The sequence below is a fragment of the Bufo gargarizans genome, chromosome 1 (assembly GCF_014858855.1).
Source record: "Bufo gargarizans isolate SCDJY-AF-19 chromosome 1, ASM1485885v1, whole genome shotgun sequence".
In the NCBI taxonomy this organism is placed as follows: Eukaryota; Metazoa; Chordata; class Amphibia; order Anura; family Bufonidae; genus Bufo; species Bufo gargarizans.
This window is the reverse complement of record NC_058080.1, coordinates 677,660,320-677,679,113: the sequence shown is the minus strand read 5'-3', so window position 1 is coordinate 677,679,113 and position 18,794 is coordinate 677,660,320. Positions and strand designations below refer to the sequence as shown.

The 18,794-nt window shown below is 41.4% G+C and overlaps 1 protein-coding gene across 3 annotated transcripts in view; it reads right to left on the bottom strand.

Moving 5' to 3' along the window:
• The window catches only part of ADAMTS6 (ADAM metallopeptidase with thrombospondin type 1 motif 6), a 270,149-nt gene that overhangs the window by 144,680 nt on the left and 106,675 nt on the right, over positions 1-18,794 (bottom strand). For all 3 annotated transcript variants that reach the window (XM_044292316.1, XM_044292332.1, XM_044292325.1), the window contains exons 8-9: positions 7,205-7,248; positions 2,725-2,830 (exon numbers count right to left, since the gene is read on the bottom strand). In XM_044292316.1, coding sequence (XP_044148251.1) covers positions 2,725-2,830; positions 7,205-7,248 — 150 coding nt within the window. The remainder of the gene's footprint in view (positions 1-2,724; positions 2,831-7,204; positions 7,249-18,794) is intronic.

Below are 18,794 nucleotides of genomic sequence, written 5' to 3'. Positions count from 1 at the left end.
CTCCTCCACAAATTTCCTATCCTTGGCCATAAAACGGACAAGAATGGGATATGTTTTATTTTTTTGTAGGACCATTGAAGTAAATGAGTCCACATTCGATCCACAAAAAATGGGGATCGGATGCGGGAAAAAAAAAAAAAAACACAGTCATGTGCATGAGCCCCAAGTCTAAGGCTCTGTTCACCCTTTATAACAGAAACCATAACACGACTGTTATCATTGGTTCCCCAAGTGCCCCACAGACTTACAACGAGGTCCATCGTTTGGGCTGTATTCTTTTTGTCAAATCTTGTAGTACTTTAAATTAAAGATAACCACCAATCATAAATGCAAAGAGAAATCTGTCTTGCTCATCTTTTACCATTTTTTAGAAAACCCTATTCAAAGATTTTAAAGAGTTACAATGATGTACAAAGCATCTACATCAAGAAATGCTCTAAAAGTGTATATCAAACATGTACATAGACTGTTATTAGCAAGACAGACTGGTATAGGTCATTATATCTATTTTTAACTATATTTAACCTACAGATCGCAACAAGAAAAAACAGCTTTTGTTGTTTTTTTTATAGCACAAGCCAATTGTAGGCATGAAAATATACAGGCATACAGCAGCTTACGGTACATTTGGGCACACATTTGGCGAATCTCTTTAAATTTTCATGCCAAACATAGTACCCAAATGTATTATGAACAGACCCATATTTGGAAGCAGCAAGAGGTAAAAACCCATTAAAATATCTTTGTTTTCGTTTCAATGCCACCTTTCCTAGTCCTGGCTGCGTGCTGACAAGTACAATTTGAAGAATGTATAAGTGATGCCCTTACGCTGTAGACACGGACACTTCACTGTCATACGATGCTGGAGTAGGGGGTCAGTGATGTTATTGAGACTTGAGACTGGGAAACAAATCTCCGCAGCTGTATCAACATTCTTATAAAGAGGAATATTATTTTATCAAATGGCCCGTCTTGTCACTAATAATTAAAAATGAAGGGAGGAAATTGTGAATAACAGCTTGCCTTTCATAGGCAGGTAGAGCCGGCTCAGCAGTCGATAGGTAGAGGAAATACTTTGGACATTTGTAATCCAGACACTACACTTAAAAAGCAAAAAATAATAACTAGTCGGCTCATGATTGATGCCATAAATGTAATGACCTCTGTGTAAAGAGTACTCTGACTCCACAGATGATGTCTCATTCATATATAGTAGTTGGACAACCATGTGGGGATTTTTTCATTAGGATATAACCTACCCCATTCTATAATATAATAAAAAAAAAAAAAAAAAGCATCTATTACAAGCTGTGGTGCTCACCTCATCTCTCATGTGCTATCACTTGATTTCACGGATTCATAAAAGTCTTCGGGCAACTTAAAGACAGCCAGACACTTTAGCGGCAGCTTCAGGAGAAATGTACATTTCATGATGGCCAGTTACATAAAAAGTTTTCTGCGTAACATATGGAAACCACTCATCTACAAGAACTGAAGTCGCTCATGCAATGCGCTCTATAGACTGGCTCAAAGACAGGGGGCTAAACAGGGCAAACGGAGCTTCATGAGCCAACCCCATTAATAAAAAGGTTATTTATTTGTTGCTATTAAAGGGATTGTCTCATCAAAACAACCCCTTTCCATGACTTTTATTTGGGCATAGGGATGTGAGAGTGTCAGAGACGAAGGCCACCAGCTTAAGACCATCCTCTATGAGACAGAATGGAGAGCTACTTCAATGAGGCCACAATGGTCTTCTCGGCTACGGTCGGGGTCCCAGAGGTTGAACCCTCACCATCCATAAAGTGATGGTGTATCTTTGTGGGGGCTTAGAAGTTTACTGCATACTGTATATCTTAAGCCAGGTGGCAATCAGCCACAATTTATCAGTTAACTCGATGACTATTCAGGGAAAAGGGTGGCTCGTGGCATAAAAGTCATGATCTGACCACAACATACACGTTTTCCACGCTGGTCTTAAGTCCCTCTGCGCTGCTGCAGCATGCGGCAAAGTTATTAGGAGGCGCAGGCCTGTACATAAGTTTGGCGCTTCCTCCAGCAGGCCATGCGACAGACTTAAATCCACACCAGCTCCCTTGCTGGAGTAGATGTAAGCTATTTTCCACGCCAAAAACTGCAGTACAAAATTATAAATGAGCCAGGCTTAACACCCCGGTTCCCCACCACACACCCTTTTCTCGCCACTTTGAAAAAGTAGTATGAGCAGGGAAAAAGTCGCAGATTTTCTAGATCTTCGATACGCCACGATAGTGGAATATATGTGTTAATAGATAACCCCCATTTGTCTTTTAACTCTAGATTATATGCCATTTGGAAACTCTTTTTGTGTGTGTTATTTTTCCATTCTACTATTTATTTCTTATTACGATTCCATTGTATTGTCCATCTGTAGGTTTATTATACAGTAATGCTTCCATTACAGTTTAAAATGAACCTCCAAGAAGGGAAACATTTTAAGTAGCAAAAGGCTTTTAATGATACTTGCCCTTTAAGGACCCGCAAGCATAACTAGGGGTATTTAAGTGCACAATTAGCAAAGCCGCCAAGAGTGTGGCGGCTGTTAGAGAGATACCAAATAAAACTACTAAGGATGCTGACAGTGAAATGGACTGCAATGAATAAGCTGGAAATGGAAGTAATTCTCTGGAACAATGTAAAACAGATTGCATAATAACATATTTTGACTTTTTTTTTCCAACTCACTTGTGACCAATCTCATGTGCAATGGTAAATGCAGAACCCAAGCCAATGTCTTCATTAATGCTGCAGCTCCGCTCCGGCTCACACATTCCAGCCACTGAGGCCAAGCCTAAATAAACAGAAGGAGACACAAAGGGTCAGGCCAAGGTGTTTCAGTCTTATAAATGCCTGGCTTCTTTTTAATAACCTCCACATATAGAAGGAGCAGTTGGCAAAAGGTTAACTTTCGAGCCATTTACAAAATCACTGGGGGGAATTTCACTTTGCAGGCTAGACATTAATATTTTTTGAACTGCAGTCAGTGCTGGAAAATGTCTAGACTAGGGGTTAGAGTTATAAATTTTACTTCTGGTAACTTGGGACCACCTAGTAACTTGAGCCAGGAGAGGGAATTCAACAAAGTATTTCTGCTTTAACATTCTTGAGGCAGCCGAAAGAAAAAAAAAAAGCATCCACATTATTTTTCTAAAGAAAGCTGTTTAAGTTTAGTGTGCTCAGAAAAAAAATAAGCAAGTTTTTATATACCCTAAAAAAAACTTTTTTAATACAATAAAAAAGTAAAAAAAAATAACATCCTATTTTTTTTATAATTAAACTAGATGGAGCAAGAAACATATGACCAAAAAAAAAAAAAAAGTTAAATGATACATCTGTATTAAATATGGTCAGAGGTATAGCGTTAAAGGGGTTTTACAGGGAAAAACAATTTAAAACTGGGGGAAAAAAGGGCTGGAAATGCCAGGAATGGCCAGCTCAGCCTGCCCCCATTGGCCGAGGAAGGTCACCGCTGGAGCACCTAGCTATTGTATATTGAATTTCTGAATTCACTAGGTTTCTTTTTAAGCAGTACTAGGACCTAGCTAGTGCCAAACACACTAGAAAAGCGATGACCCCTTTTTTAATTTTTTAATTTTTATTTTTTACAGATATGCAACTCATGCCATTGGTTTGACTACCACTTCTGCTCATCTTACAGCTACACCACAGATTATCATGATCTAATAATAAAGACCAAATCACAAGGACTGAAACATTGAAAGACTAGGACGACTTCATATAATCATGTTCTTCATTTTATTACATTGTACATACACCAAAACCTGAAAATGATGGAAATTCATGAACATGGACCCAGTTATTAACTATGAAATATCATCTGATGATACTTAACCACTCAACACTCACTTCATTCAACTCCTCCACCTCACCCTGGCAGTGCATGGGAGGAGTCATGGGGGATGGGAACCACTATTTTGGTAATCAATAGGGATTCCAGCAATCAAACATTTATAACCTGTGCTGCGGATAGGTGATAAACGTAATTGGTCGGAAAAATCCCTTTCAGTGAATTGATAGACCTTGAGATGTCTATGTAGGCCAGAGATGTAAAACAAAACAGTGGATCCTTCAGCAAATCAAGCCGAACCTTTTACTTGAAGAACAAATAACCAGACTGAGCAACCTTATTTGGGCATCTGGATAAGAACCAGTTCAATGGAAAATATGGTGACTGGTATTCAAGTCGTTCTCCAGGAATAATCAGTTTTTAGCAAGTGCCTGTAGGCTGCTTCTCTACAGAATATAAATATTTACCTGCTCCTCGCTGCCTCTGCTGTGTTCATGTTTTGGTCCCCGCAGTGTTTACATCTGGCGCTGCATGGCCATGGTCAAATGCTCCACTGCAGCCAATTACTGGCTTCAGCAATGACGTAGCCACAAGCAGCACGTCACTGCCAAAGATGGTCATTGGCTGCAGCACAGCATGTGACCATGCCCATGCAGCGCCAAGTGTAAACACATGGACACAGAGGACAGGAGTGTCTTGAGCAGGTAAGTATGGGCTTTTAAAAAAAAAAAAAAAACTTTAAACAAAATAAAATTTTGAAGTGGACAACCAGTTACAAGATGGATGGTTATTAGAGTCTAAAGTGAATGGATAACACTGTCATTTTTCTCTTCATTATTCTGTTCAATCATTTCTACAAATATGAGAAACTTTAATGGGATTTTTCGAACAGTAGCCATCCATCCATTGGTTCAATTCCATCAGGTTTTTTTTGGCTTTTGACTGGCAGAATAGCATTTAACTCAGTAACAAAAAAAAAGAAAAAGAAAAGAAAAAGTTCAATAGGATCTGTTGGGATTCATTTGGCTGCCAGAAACAGGAGGCTTGACGTCAGTGTGAACAGAGCCTTCAACAAAAAAAAAAAAAAACACAATTTGCTGATCCAACCCAAAGTCTGTGTGGGCAGTGACTGCAGTCTGCAAAAACAATGTTCCTAAAGAAGACGTTGTCAGTAGCTGAATTTTCAATAGAGGAGCGTCAATTGACAGGGTTCCCAGGAGGCCAGGCCAGAAAACTTCAGAATGCTACGTATAGTGCAAACTATATCCTACATGGGGTGTTATATGAACTTAAGGTGGGTCTGCAGGAGCAGCTGAGTCCCTGTAAACACCTTAAAAAACTGTCTCACTTCATAAGCTTTGTCCTTCAAGGGCAATAATGTAAAGCAAGGTCTACAAGAAGCGATAGGATTGTTCCACAGTAACAATCTTATATGATTCATTATTGGAATGATTGTTGGAGCAATATAGACAAAGAAGTTTTTTCAAAAATTCTCATTTTTATTGCATGACGACAATTAGAACTATGGCATGATGGTCACATCCTTGTCCCTACCCAAATGCCAGTCCCAAACTTTACCCAACATAAGACACTCTATAAATGACGATCCGTATTCTGTACGGAAGAAAATTCAGACAATTAACAATCTCTAAGAAAATCAATTTCTATGGATTTTCCATGGACGTGAACAAATATAAAATGTGCTTCAGTTAATCTCAGCTTTACAACCCAACTCTGTCCTTTTGATTTACATGCTGATTTATACAATAAATGGAATAACTGTATTTTACAGGAAAAAAAAAAATTAAAGACCATACATTACCATTTAGTGTGTCTTGCTTCTTGGAAAAATACACACTTGGAAGAGAGCATACCCAAAGGAGAAGTGAACTCCTTCATCACAGAATAAGTGAATGGACCACTACAGAATATATCCAATGCCATGATTGTTCTAAAGGCAGAATAAGCTCTTAAAAGGTCAGTGTATGATCTGATTGGCATGTATTACGTTTCCTGTTGAAGGAACCTGTGATTTGTTACAAGTTGGCAGATGAACGAAAGATATTCCTCCTGTTTTGAGACTGGAAAGTCAGAATGTTTCAATGCCTGGCCAATACAGTTAACACTCGACTGAATAAAAGCTCCTCTCATGTTAACCTGATTGTGGTATACTGTGTAGGGCCTCAGAGTGAAAACTGGAACCAACGCTCTGATTTAATCAACAGTAATAAGATAAACCTTAGCTATAATAACATGCTGAGCCTGCAGAATACAAAGGTCTGCACTTGCATTTAATATGGTCCTTCGCAAAAAATTAGCACCTGCTCCTTTACGTCTACATAATAACAGGAAAAGCAGTAATAACTTTGGGATCTACTCCATGTAGTACCCACCAGAGGAAATGAACTGGCATTGGTCAAGTCATCGAGATGGTCCAATATGTTATTTGTGACACTAGGGGCAAGTGATTGGCTTCAAAGTTAGGTCCAAAAGGGGTTGTCCTCTCCGAGATCTTTGGGATCTATAATCATGTCAGAACATATGCCCATCAGAGTAGATCTAATAGGTGATTTGTGAAGATAGGGGAAAGTTACTGGCTTCAAAGTCCGGTCCAAAAGAGGTTGTCTTCGGCTGGATGTTTGGGATCCATTATTGTGTCAGAACAAAGGCCCACCAGAGAAGATCTAATAGGTTATTTGTGACACAAGGGGCAAGCGATTGCCTTCAAAGTCAGAACACAGCCCCACCAGAGAATAGCCTGGTACTCTTTTGGGCCTGTCTGCTTCAAGACAAAATTAGACAACAACAATAGCAGCAATTTCAACTCTCTTAATGACTTTGCATTTGGTGGCTTGGGAATGAGAACTTCTACACATTTATAAACATAAGGACATTTCTAAGTACCGTATATTGACTGCCTGGTTCCTGGGGTTTGTCCAGTCCTGCTTTGTCCTAAAGGGCAGGGAAATCTACTGCAAGCATGACCTACCATTTTTCAACAAGTCATACTTTGTCTAGGCTCCAATTCATGTGCAGTCAAAAATATATCATCAACAACTCATTCGTGAGCACAAAGACAGTGAAAACCTGGCCGTAACATATTAGACTGTTAAATGAAAACCTTTCTTACAAGACAAGAACTTGGCAAATCGCATGAGACATCAGGTGGAGCCACTATTTTTTAATAATAACTTAATTGTTCCAAAAATATCCTCAGCTTTCATTTGACAACAACTTGACAGTACAGTACAAGGGATTATATTTACAGGTAAGATGAAGCAGAATTGACCCCATGTCAAAACAGGAAGCATAATGAAATTAAAAATAATAAATTTGTAATACATGTAGAATACATACCTAGAGTTCCACATGGCTTGTTTTTGTAAGTGCAGATGTCATACCTGTAAATACACAAATACAAAAATGATGGTTATGATACAGTAGAACATATCAAGTACATAGTGCAACTTCTGTAGCCAATCTCCCACCAGCTTATCTGGTAGTTCTCTGGGGTCTCATACTGTATGGAGCAATAACTACCTTCAGGGTCTGGTGTCATGACCATCTCATCTACAATTGCGGACAAGAATAGGCAGTTCTATGGGGGTGCCGGCCGGGTGTATTGCGGATCCGCAATACACTACGGACGTGTGAAAGGACCCTTATAGGAAGACTTAGCATAGAAATGATAACCCACATCGTACAAACACTCTCTGCAGTTGTGATCAGGATGCTCGTAACAGAGAACCCACAAGCTTTCGCTAGAATTCCTATATATTTTTAAAAAACGCTCAAAGCCATATAAGAAACAGTTTAATGCAAGTGAATCTGAAGCAAAGTTTTAAATGATCTTCTCCTGCATGCGACATAACCTGATTGCATAATTAATCACACTGTCCATTTAATCTCTCCCCAACACAGTGGGCCTCACGTCTAATCAATGTTTACCATAGCAAACAATTGAATTCCAGGAGTCGGACCCCCCACTGATCACATACTGATGGCATATACTGAGGATAGGCAGTCAATATCGAAATCTCAGACAACCCCTTTAAAACAATGCAAAAGGTTATCCAGGATTAAAAAAATGTAGCTACTTTTTTCCATAAACAGTGCCACACCTGTCCATGGGTTGTATCCGGTACTGCATCTCAGCTCTATTGAAGCGAAGGTGCAAAAGCCACAAAAACGTGGCCATATTTTTCCCAATCCTGTGCAACCCCACAAAAGTAAAATTTCCAACATTTTATACTGAAAAGTTGAACTTCCATTATTCCAACCACACAGTGCAAGTATATTTTACCTTTACAGATAGTTAAAGGGGTTGTCTTACTAAGGGTACTTTCACACTAGCGTTGTGAGGATCCAGAAGGCAGTTCCATTGCCGGAACTGCCTGCCGGATCCGGAAATCCGCATGCAAATGGATATCATTCGTTTCCGGATGCGACTGACAAATGCATTGAAATACCGGATCCGTCTCTCCGGTGTTATCCAGAAAAAAACGGATCCGGTATTTCGGCAATTTCCTGAACACTTGGTACCGGATCCATCATTAATACTTTTCAATGGAAATGAATGCTGGATCCGGCAATCCGGCAAGAGTTCCGGAATTTTGGCCGGAGAAAATACTGCAGCATGCTGCGGTATTTTCTCCGGGTAACTACCATAAAAGGGACGGAACGGAAGACATCCTGAAAGGATTGCTCTCCATTCAGAATACATTGGGACAAAACTGATGCGTTTTTTTCCGGTATTGAACCCGTAGGACGGAACTCAATACCGGAAAACTTTAACGCTCTCCATTCAGAATACATTGGGACAAAACTGATGCGTTTTTTTCCGGTATTGAACCCGTAGGACGGAACTCAATACCGGAAAACTTTAACGCTAGTGTGAAAGTACCCTAAGACAACCTTCTTCCATATGGGAAAATGGACTTCATAGAGGGAATTCCTCCACTTTAAATCCAACTCTATGTGCTGCAGCTGAAAGCCACTAAAAGTCAGTGGCTCTTTGAATGGCCGCCATGTAATAACACCTTATCATCTACAATGGCTGAAATGCCAGGCTGTCACCCAGTGACAAGAGCTGAGCTTGAGGAGTTTTAGAGGCTCATCTGGCCTGCCTGATGTCAAAATAGGGGATGCCTTCATTACGCAACCACTATAAGCCTGCATCTGCAGATCCAATGGATTTCACCCATTGCAATACATAAGGTGAAATTTACTGCGGCAGAATGGCTGCAAAATCTGCAACAGAAATTCCGCTGAGCAACACTGGTACCCCAAGGGTATATTCAGATGGTGTACTTTGGTACACTTTACAGTATATTCACACAGCAGTGTGGTTTATGTGGATTTTACACTTGACATTGTGTCACGGCCATGGCTATGACCGTGACTCTCTAACCGCATGCGGTTGCATGTAGGTTTAAACCACAGGTGAGGGCCGCTGGCATGTGGCCTAACTTGTGGTTGCCGCGGGCAACCGGTAGTCTCATGTGTATGTGTCAGCAGCAGCCTGAGCGTGGCTAGGCAGCTCGCTGCAGTTGCATGCGGTTGCATCTAACTATCTTTATGTTAGGTGTCAGTGTGTTGTGTGCACTGTGTTATGTCTGTGTGCACTCTGTGTTGTATGTCTGGTGTGCACTGTAGTTTATGTTTGGTGCGCACGGACATCGTCCTTTCACTGTGGCTGCCCGTGGCAACGTTTAGTATTATGTACATGTGGTGGCAGTGCCTCGGCCTTCGGGCTGTCTGCCAGGACGGCTGCCACCCATGTCGTTGCCAGCGGCAACAGCCACAGGGTGATCTTAGTTTGGTCACTTCCCCTGTATGTTTGGTGTTTTCCTTTCCTGTGGTTCTGGAAGGGTTAACCCTCTTCCCAGTGTGTGTGATGTCACTGGGTGTGTCTGTCCGGTGGGTGTGGCCATTTAGCCCTATAAAGCCTGTGTCTGGAGCACTGCTCAGTAGGTTGCTTTCAGTCATGCTTGGCTGAAGCAGCCTCCTGTGGATTCCATCCTTCTTGTAAGGGCCACCCTTCCGGTCATAAGATTCCTTTCCCTGATGTATGGTTGATGTCTTATCTCTTTGGTTTTTGTGCAGCTTATGGATCTGCATCCCTGTGTCCACAGGGATCCAGTCAGCAAGGCTGTGGCAGGTAGGTGGAACTAGTTAGTTCACCTGCCATATCCATAAGACTGTTGGTGTTCCCCCTTTCCTGGCTACTCGGCCCGTGAGACCCCTGTTCCTCCGTGTCCAGTAGGAACAGGCCGTCTTACCCTGACTCCTAGCTAGGGACCGGACGGAGAGTAAGTCAGGGCTCTTAGGTTCCGGCGCATGGGTCCTCCTACCTTTAAGGTCGGCCCATGTAGATAGGAGTTAGGGTCAGATTAGGGACGCTATAGGAGGTGACCAGCTCCCCTATTCTGTTGCCCTGGCCGAGCAGCAACTGGACATCAGCTGGCATCGCACGGCTGGGGATTTTCCCCATCCTCAGCCGTGACACATTGGTTGAATTTCTGCACCTAATCCACACGTGATACTTTTAGATTTTTTTTGTGGATTATGACATGGTTTTTCCCCAGATCTCACCCTTTGCAATGCAAATGCTGAAACATGCATTGAAAACCTGCACAACAACGGACATGCTGCGGATCTCAGAATCTGCATGGCAGGTTGATTTCCATAAGGAAAATTTCTGCATGTGAATACGCACTATGGGGGTTTTAATAACTCCTTACGCTGGCGGCGAATCCGCCAAAGTTATGTAGAGGTGCCGGCCAAATAACCTTTGCGGCGCAATCTGCGCCAGAAATACGCCAGAAAACTGGCGTATATCTTATAGTAAATTACCCCATATCCGCATATACCCTAAAACCACTATATGGAATGGCTTGTGGTGCGGTCTTTACAGGTGAAACATGTTAAAAAAATAAATAAATAAAAAGTGCTTCACTTGTAAAAATCTCAACCACATTGAAAAAACACATGCACTTTTTCCAGGGCGGTTTTAAGGAGGTTGTAACTGCACCTCTGGATACACCCTAAGGATAACCATTTGTGAATGTATAAGCAGAAAAAACTCTAACTTGGCTATTCTAGACATAATTTGGAATAAACTAGAGCTTTTAGACGTGACTTAATGCACAGCGAGTCTAAATCACATACACTTCTGTAATATAAGTGGTGTTCATTTACTACTACAGTAAATTATGTAAGGATATACAAGTCATCCATGCTTATATGTCGGTATAGGTGAGAAAATGAATACATGATTTATATCCCACACATGATCCATTACAACTAATCTATAAAACAGATTCGGGCATGATTTACATTTGTCACATGCAGCTCCAGAAATGATCTTTAAGGGCACTGACCTAACAGCGTGAAAGCTGGAAGAGATCTTTGCCAAACTGCCCCAAACACTGGTACACTATAAAACACTTGGAACGAACTTGCATTATTTTGTTAGCGTGCAGCATGTTTGGTCGCCGTTGTGTACTACAGTTCCAATGGTGAAACCACAAATCAGTTTAATTATGTGCCAGCGATTGGAGTGTCGGCGTTTTCAGCAAGCCGGTGTAAACCGCAGGCTACAAAATGCTTACGGTGTTTGGCCTCGTGCCACTTGGACATCGGCCAGTAGAAAAAAAAAAACACAAAAGGCTAGGCTGGATCTTTGTGATGACCTGCTGCTTAAAAAGAAAAAAAAAAACTTTCTAGTTAACTGTTACAACAACAGGCAAGACAATGGTCTGAAAACTGAAACTATTGACAAATTCAAGCACTAGACAGAGCAGGCCCAGTAGTCACCAAAGTTAGCATTGTATTTGAAAGGCTATGTATACCTTCAATAACATATTTTTTGGACTGCATTTCTTCTCATTTTGGGCTAAAAATCTTTTTTTCAATTGGTCTTTATTTAAAAAAAAAATGTTCAGCACCTGAGACAAAGGGGTTAAAAAAAAAATCTGTCTGTTTGCAAGCTTCGGTTTTCTGATAGCTCTTACCTCTGATCTCCAGATCTCATAAACACATATTTAAGCCATATTCTTATGAGTTTGATACAAATTGAATTGATCTATCATGAATGTTTATAAGGTCGGGAGATCAGGGATAAGAGTTACATGTGAGACATCAGATGATGGGATTTAAACAGAAAGCAACAGCTTGCAAACAGACTTTTTAACCCGTATCTTAGAACTGGCTGAACATTTTCAATAAAGACCAACTGAAAAAATGTTAAGCCAAAAATGTGGTGCATTGGATACTCAGATTTCTACCTATGAAACTGGCTGAACGGTGCGCTTGGCAGCTGAAGGCATCTGTGTTGGTCCCGTGTTCATATGTGTCCGCATTGCTGAGAAAAATGTTTTAATACATGCAAATGAGCCTTTTGGAGCAATGAGGACGTTGCCATTACACCTAGAGGCTCTGCGCTCTCTGCAACGCCCCCGTGGCTCCTAGAGACTGATTTGCATATAGTAAAACATCATTTTTCTCAGCAATGCGGGCACCTAGGAACATGGGACCAGCACAGATGCCTTCAGCTGCCAAGTGCACATATAACAGGTCAGCCAGTGTCATAGGTACAAAACTGCTGACAGATGCCCTTTAAGTATATAGCAACAAGTGTAATTAGAGGGAATTCCACAACAAGAGTGTTACAAGTTGGGAAGAGTCACATTGTAAGAGACATGCTCAAGACAAAAAGTTCAATCAAAAATACAGCAAAGTGTAGGGAAGAAGATAAATGATTGAGTGGCTAGTGTGATTTCAGACTTAAACAGAAGTAAATTTCAGATGACACTGGTTACTGGCACTGCTACTAGGATTTGTTCAGCCCTGACTTGATGTAAGCTCATGTTTCACTATACAGTGATCCCTCAAGATATAATGGCCTCAGGATTCAATATTTTCAATTTCAACATACAATGGTGTTTTCCGACCCATCGTAAGTTGAAACCAGACTCAACATACAACGCCTCAGACTCAGACCCAACCAATTAAGGCCACTTCTCTGGTAACATACTGTATTAGTCGGCAGTTAGCAGCCATTCCTGACTGTTATATGAAGGGACTTGTATCTGTCTTAGTTCTCTGCTTATTTTTCTTAAAGGGATTCTGTCACCAGGTTTGGGGCTATAGAGATACGGACATGCACGGCTAGATCGCCGCTAGCATGTCCGCAATATATGTGTCCTATAGGGCTGTGTGGTTTTAATTTCTTTAAAAAAGGATTTTATAGATATGTAGATGAGTGTTAATGTGTCCAAGGGGCTGTACTAACCTTCCTGGAGCCCAGCTGTGCCCAGCCACGCCCGCCTGTGAAGGAGCCCAGCACCGCCTATGTCTCCTCCTTTAATAAACTATAGATAGCCGTAATTTTGTGATGCGCGAGCTTGCGCATGCGCAGTGCCAGTATAGTGTTCCTTCCCTGTGCTGGCATCAGCCTCAGGGAAAGAACTGTGCATGCGCAAGCTCGCGCATCGCGAGATTACGGCTATCTATAGCACAGTGGCCTCCAAAATTCTTAAATGGAAGATGTTTGGAACAACCAGGGCTGTTCCTAGAGCTGGCCGCCCCACTAAACTAATTGGGGGAAAAGTGCTGATGCATTTACGAGGAATAGTCTAAAAATGAGATATGAATATACAGTGGTCCCTCAAGTTGCAATGTTAATTGGTTCCAGGACGACCATTGTATGTTGAAACCATAGTAAGTTGAGTAATCGGTTCCAAAGGCCTAAAATGTCATCCAAGATAAGAGAAAATGAAGGTTTAAAAGGGATTCTGTCACTAGGTTTGGGGCTATAGAGATACGGAAATGCACGGCTAGATCGTCGCTAGCATGTCCGCAATATATGTGTCCTATAGGGCTGTGTGGTTTTAATTTCTTTAAAAAATGATTTTATAGATATGTAAAATAGTGTTAAATGTGTTCAAGGGGCTGTACTAACCTTACTTGTGCCCAGCCACGCCCGTCTGTGAAGGAGCCCAGCACCGCCTATGTCCGCGCATGCGCAGTTCTTTCCCTGAGGCTGATGCCAGCACAGGGAAGGAACACTATACCGGCACTGCGCATGCGCAAGCTCGCGCATCGCGAAATTACAGCTATCTATAGTTGATGAAAGGAGGAGACATTGCTGGGCTCCTTCACAGGCAGGCGTGGCTGGGCACAGCTGGGCACAAGTAAGGTTAGTACAGCCCCTTGGACACATTTAACACTCATTTACATATCTATAAAATCATTTTTTAAAGAAACCACACCTTCTCATTCAAAGAGTTTTCTTTATTTTCATGACTATGAAAATTGTAGATTCACACTGAAGGCATCAAAACTATGATTTAACACATGTGGAATTATATACATAACAAAAAAGTGTGAAACAACTGAAAATATGTCATATTCTAGGTTCTTAAGTAGCCACCTTTTGCTTTGATTACTGATTTGCACACTCTTGGCATTCTCTTGATGAGCTTCAAGAGGTAGTCACCTGAAATGGTCTTCCAACAGTCTTGAAGGAGTTCCCACAGATGCTTAGCACTTGTTGGCCCTTTTGCCTTCACTCTGCGGTCCAGCTTACCCCAAACCATCTCGATTGGGTTCAGGTCCGGTGACTGTGGAGGCCAGGTCATCTGACGCAGCACCCCATCACTCTCCTTCATGGTCAAATAGCCCTTACACAGCCTGGAGGTGTGTTTGGGGTCATTGTCCTGTTGAAAAATAAATGATGGTCCAACTAAACGCAAACCGAATAGCATGCCGCTGCAAGATGCTGTGGATGCCATTCTGGTTTAGTATGCCTTCAATTTTGAATAAATCCCCAACAGTGTCACCAGAAAAGCACCCCCACACCATCACGGTGGGAACCAGGCATGTAGAGTCCATCCGTTCACCTTTTCTGCGTCGCACAAAGACACGGTGGTTGGAACCAAAGATCTCAAATTTGGACTCATCAGACCAAATCACAGATTTCCACTGGTCTAATGTCCATTCCTTGTGTTCTTTATCCCAAACAAGTCTCTTCTGCTTGTTGCCTGTCCTTAGCAGTGGTTTCCTAGCAGATATTCTACCATGAAGGCCTGATTCACAGTCTCCTCTTAACAGTTGTTCTAGAGATGTGTCTGCTGCTAGAACTCTGTGTGGCATTGACCTGGTCTCTAATCTGAGCTGCTGTTAACCTGCGATTTCTGAGGCTGGTGACTCGGATGAACTTATCCTCCGCAGCACAGGTGACTCTTGGTCTTCCTTTCCTGGGGCGGTCCGCATGTGAGCCAGTTTCTTTGTAGCGCTTGATGGTTTTTGTGACTGCACTTGGGGACACTTTCAAAGTTTTCCCAATTTTTCGGACTGACTGACCTTCATTTCTTAAAGTAATGATGGCCACTCGTTTTTCTTTACTTAGAATTTGTATTATGGCAAGAAAAAATCAGCTAACAGTCTATTCAGTAGGACTATCAGCTGTGCATCCACCTGACTTCTCCACAAGGCAACTGATGGTCCCAATCCCATTTATAAGGCAAGAAATCCCACTTATTTAACCTGACAGGGCACACCTGTGAAGTGAAAACCATTTCAGGTGACTACCTCTTGAAGCTCAACAAGAGAATGCCAAGAGTGTGCAAAGCAGTAATCAAAGCAAAAGGTGGCTACTTTGAAGAACCTAGAATATGACATATTTTCAGTTGTTTCACACTTTTTTGTTATGTATATAACTCCACATGTGTTAATTCATAGTTTTGATGCCTTCAGTGTGAATCTACAATTTTCATAGTCATGAAAATAAAGAAAACTCTTTGAATGAGAAGGTGTGTCCAAACTTTTGGTCTGTACTGTGTATATATATATATATATATATATATATATATATATACACACACACACACACACATACATACATACACACACACACACACACACACACACACCTTATTCAACTAGACATATCAGAAGATTCTTTGTAATAGATCAATTTAGGGATTGTGTACTTCAAAAGGCCCATACTGATTTGCATGATTTGGGTATCTACAGTATGATCCTTATGTAGCAGCCAGATTGGACAGCCACAAAGAGTATCTCTCACTTTGGAGACAACCCAATGATTTTAAATGGGCCTTTTGCAGTACTTCATTTCTCCTCTGGTGGCACTGCAGGGAAATTGAACACTTACGGCTGGATTCTTGATGAATACTTGGGATCTCCGCATTGAGATTTTCTGTGATCAGCTTAAATTGGTGGAGCCTTTTAACACAATTGGACTGTTCAGAAGGATAAAGTTGGCTGAATCTATTGATCACATCCATAAAGGTCAAAGTTGCATTTAAATAATCGATTCACAGGTAATTATTGTGAACAAACCAAATGCCTGTGAGTGGAGGTGATGGCTGAATTTACATATAGTATTCACCTTCGCTGTATGAGGACAAGTAATACTTCTGCCCCATACAGATTCATGGTTTGCAAGAAGCAGATTCATTGGTACATAGTAAAATTTGCTGCCCGTGTAAAAGGGGCCCTTAATGGATTTTCCAGAATTACTATGGATGTTTAACAGATATGCGTATGTAGTTGCTCATTCTCCTTTTTTTTTTCAATTTAAACTCTCCCGACCAGTTTTCACAATATGAACCAAACCCTCTGGTGTATTTACATCCTGTATGTAGCACTTCCTGTTGCTGTATCCAACCAAACCCATAATGCACTTCTCTTTTCTCCGCCACGGCTCCAGCACCGCCCAGCTAGTTTATAGCTCCTCCCACCCAGTTAGTTACATAGACACTCCCCTATCACTGCCCCGCCCATGGAAATAATAAACAGCTGCATGGACATGGTAATGTGACCAGAACGGGAGATAGGAGAAATAAAGGAAAAAGACAAAATACATTACAAAATTATAGCTCCCTTTATAAAGGATTATTTTAAAGAATATGCATGCAGACCCCTTTAAGACTTGGTATAGCCTGCATTTTCTAGAACTTCTTTACATACAATCCTTGGGAATAAATACACATTCTCTCCATTCTAGGAAATAAAGTTTTAAACATTTAATATCTTGCTAGTGAGAATGTGGTGGTGCTTATACACGACATAACCCTCAATTTTCACAGTGTTGCGTGCTTCACATGGAACACAGACTTCACGACAAGAAAAAAAAAAAAAGACAAACAAACAATTTGTGCCGGGCCAAACTGCTCCGTCTACTTGAGAGCGCTGAAAGTGGTGTGCCACAACAACGCCCCCGCACCCAAACGAAAATACTCATCCTACTCTATGTGCCTGGCTTCTGAAAGAAACTAGAAACCAAAAAGGACAAATTCCAGCCAAGCGGAGGAAATGTATAATATAATGTATGTTCTAATGAAAATAACCTTCTCTATTCTTAGCTTTGTCTCAATGTAAAGACTGCCACAAACATCCCAATGTCTGGACCATGACTAAGATTTTGTAGCAGTGGTTTCCCGGCTGTGGCTCTTGAAAAGGCACTGCTCCTTTGAAGATGGATTTTAAAGAAATTGGATTTTCAAAAGAAAGGGCGCTCAAGATCATTCCAGATATTTTTGGAACTGAAGAGCATTCTTGGAACTGAAGAGCTCACATTTGAGTGCACTAGGACGGTCACTTTAATACTCAATGCACAGACATTTCATCGATAGAGCTCCCCTAAGTGTGGCCAAACCTAAAATTTTTATAAGGCTTTATGCACCCAACTGTATTCGTTTTGCAGTGCGCAAATTGTGGATCCACAAAATATAGATGTGGTCCAGTCTAGTCTGTATTATTTGTGCAGACCCATTGACCTGCTAGACATATTCTATCTTTTTGCGGAATGGAAATACGGATGCAGAAAACACGTGGATGATGCATGTTGTCCTCTACTTGGCAGTGGACAACGGACTGTCTGAAGTCAATGGATCTGCAAAAAATGCTGATGCAAAACGGACAGTATCTGCATTTTGCAGGTCTGCAATTTGTGGACCGCAAAATACATACGGTCGTGTGCATGAGACCTACTTACAGGAAAGACTGACGTTACAGTTGGAAAAAACTGCGCCATGGGGTCTATTAAAGAGGCTATCTCATGACTAATGTAAAAAATGAAAATCAGACGTCATAAAGTACATGACAACCTCTTTCTAACAAAGGTAGAACCAGCCCTGTACCTCACATGGATCCAAAGATCTCCCCATTCATTGCTCTGCTAGATTTATATACAAGGGGAGTGTCTTTTCTGCTGGAGCACAGGGGGCGTGTCTCAGCTCACCCTATCACAGCTCAGGAGGCAGTTGAAGGATGAAACTGAGCATGTGCGGCCTTCTCAGTGAGCAGAACAAACAGCAGGTGGCGCTACACAGATACATTTTCTTGAATATCTCAGTGGCTATGCTAAATTTATAATTGCATGCAATTACAAAAGTACTCAGATGCAGGAGCTGGTTTTAAAACTGTAGAATATTTTCATCAGGCAACCCCTTTAAATACTTGCATACAATGCCTACAGATTACTGAACTGCCTGCAGTGATATTATGTATACAAGCATGTCCCTGCAACTCAGACAACCCCTTAAAAGAGGACCGGTCGCCTCTTCTGACATTCATTCTAGAAGTTTATGAATAAATTACCAGCAGACTACAATACAGGTCCATATGGGTGTTACCAGTTGGGGGAGGGGTGCCCCTTCATAGTCTGGCACTATCCAATCATTGCTCAAAGTGTCAGACTGTGCAGAGACAAAACCCAAACTGGTAACACCCAGCTGAACCTTTATTACAGACTGACAGCAATGACTTCATAACGTCTAGTAGGAATAACAGAGGAATAGCATAACAGTCATAAGAACAGATGCTCCAGAATTGTTATTACATGGGAAATGCACGTAGTTACCAAAACAGACATGTCAGGAGAGGGGACAGGTCCTCTTTCACTAACCAGCCCAAAATG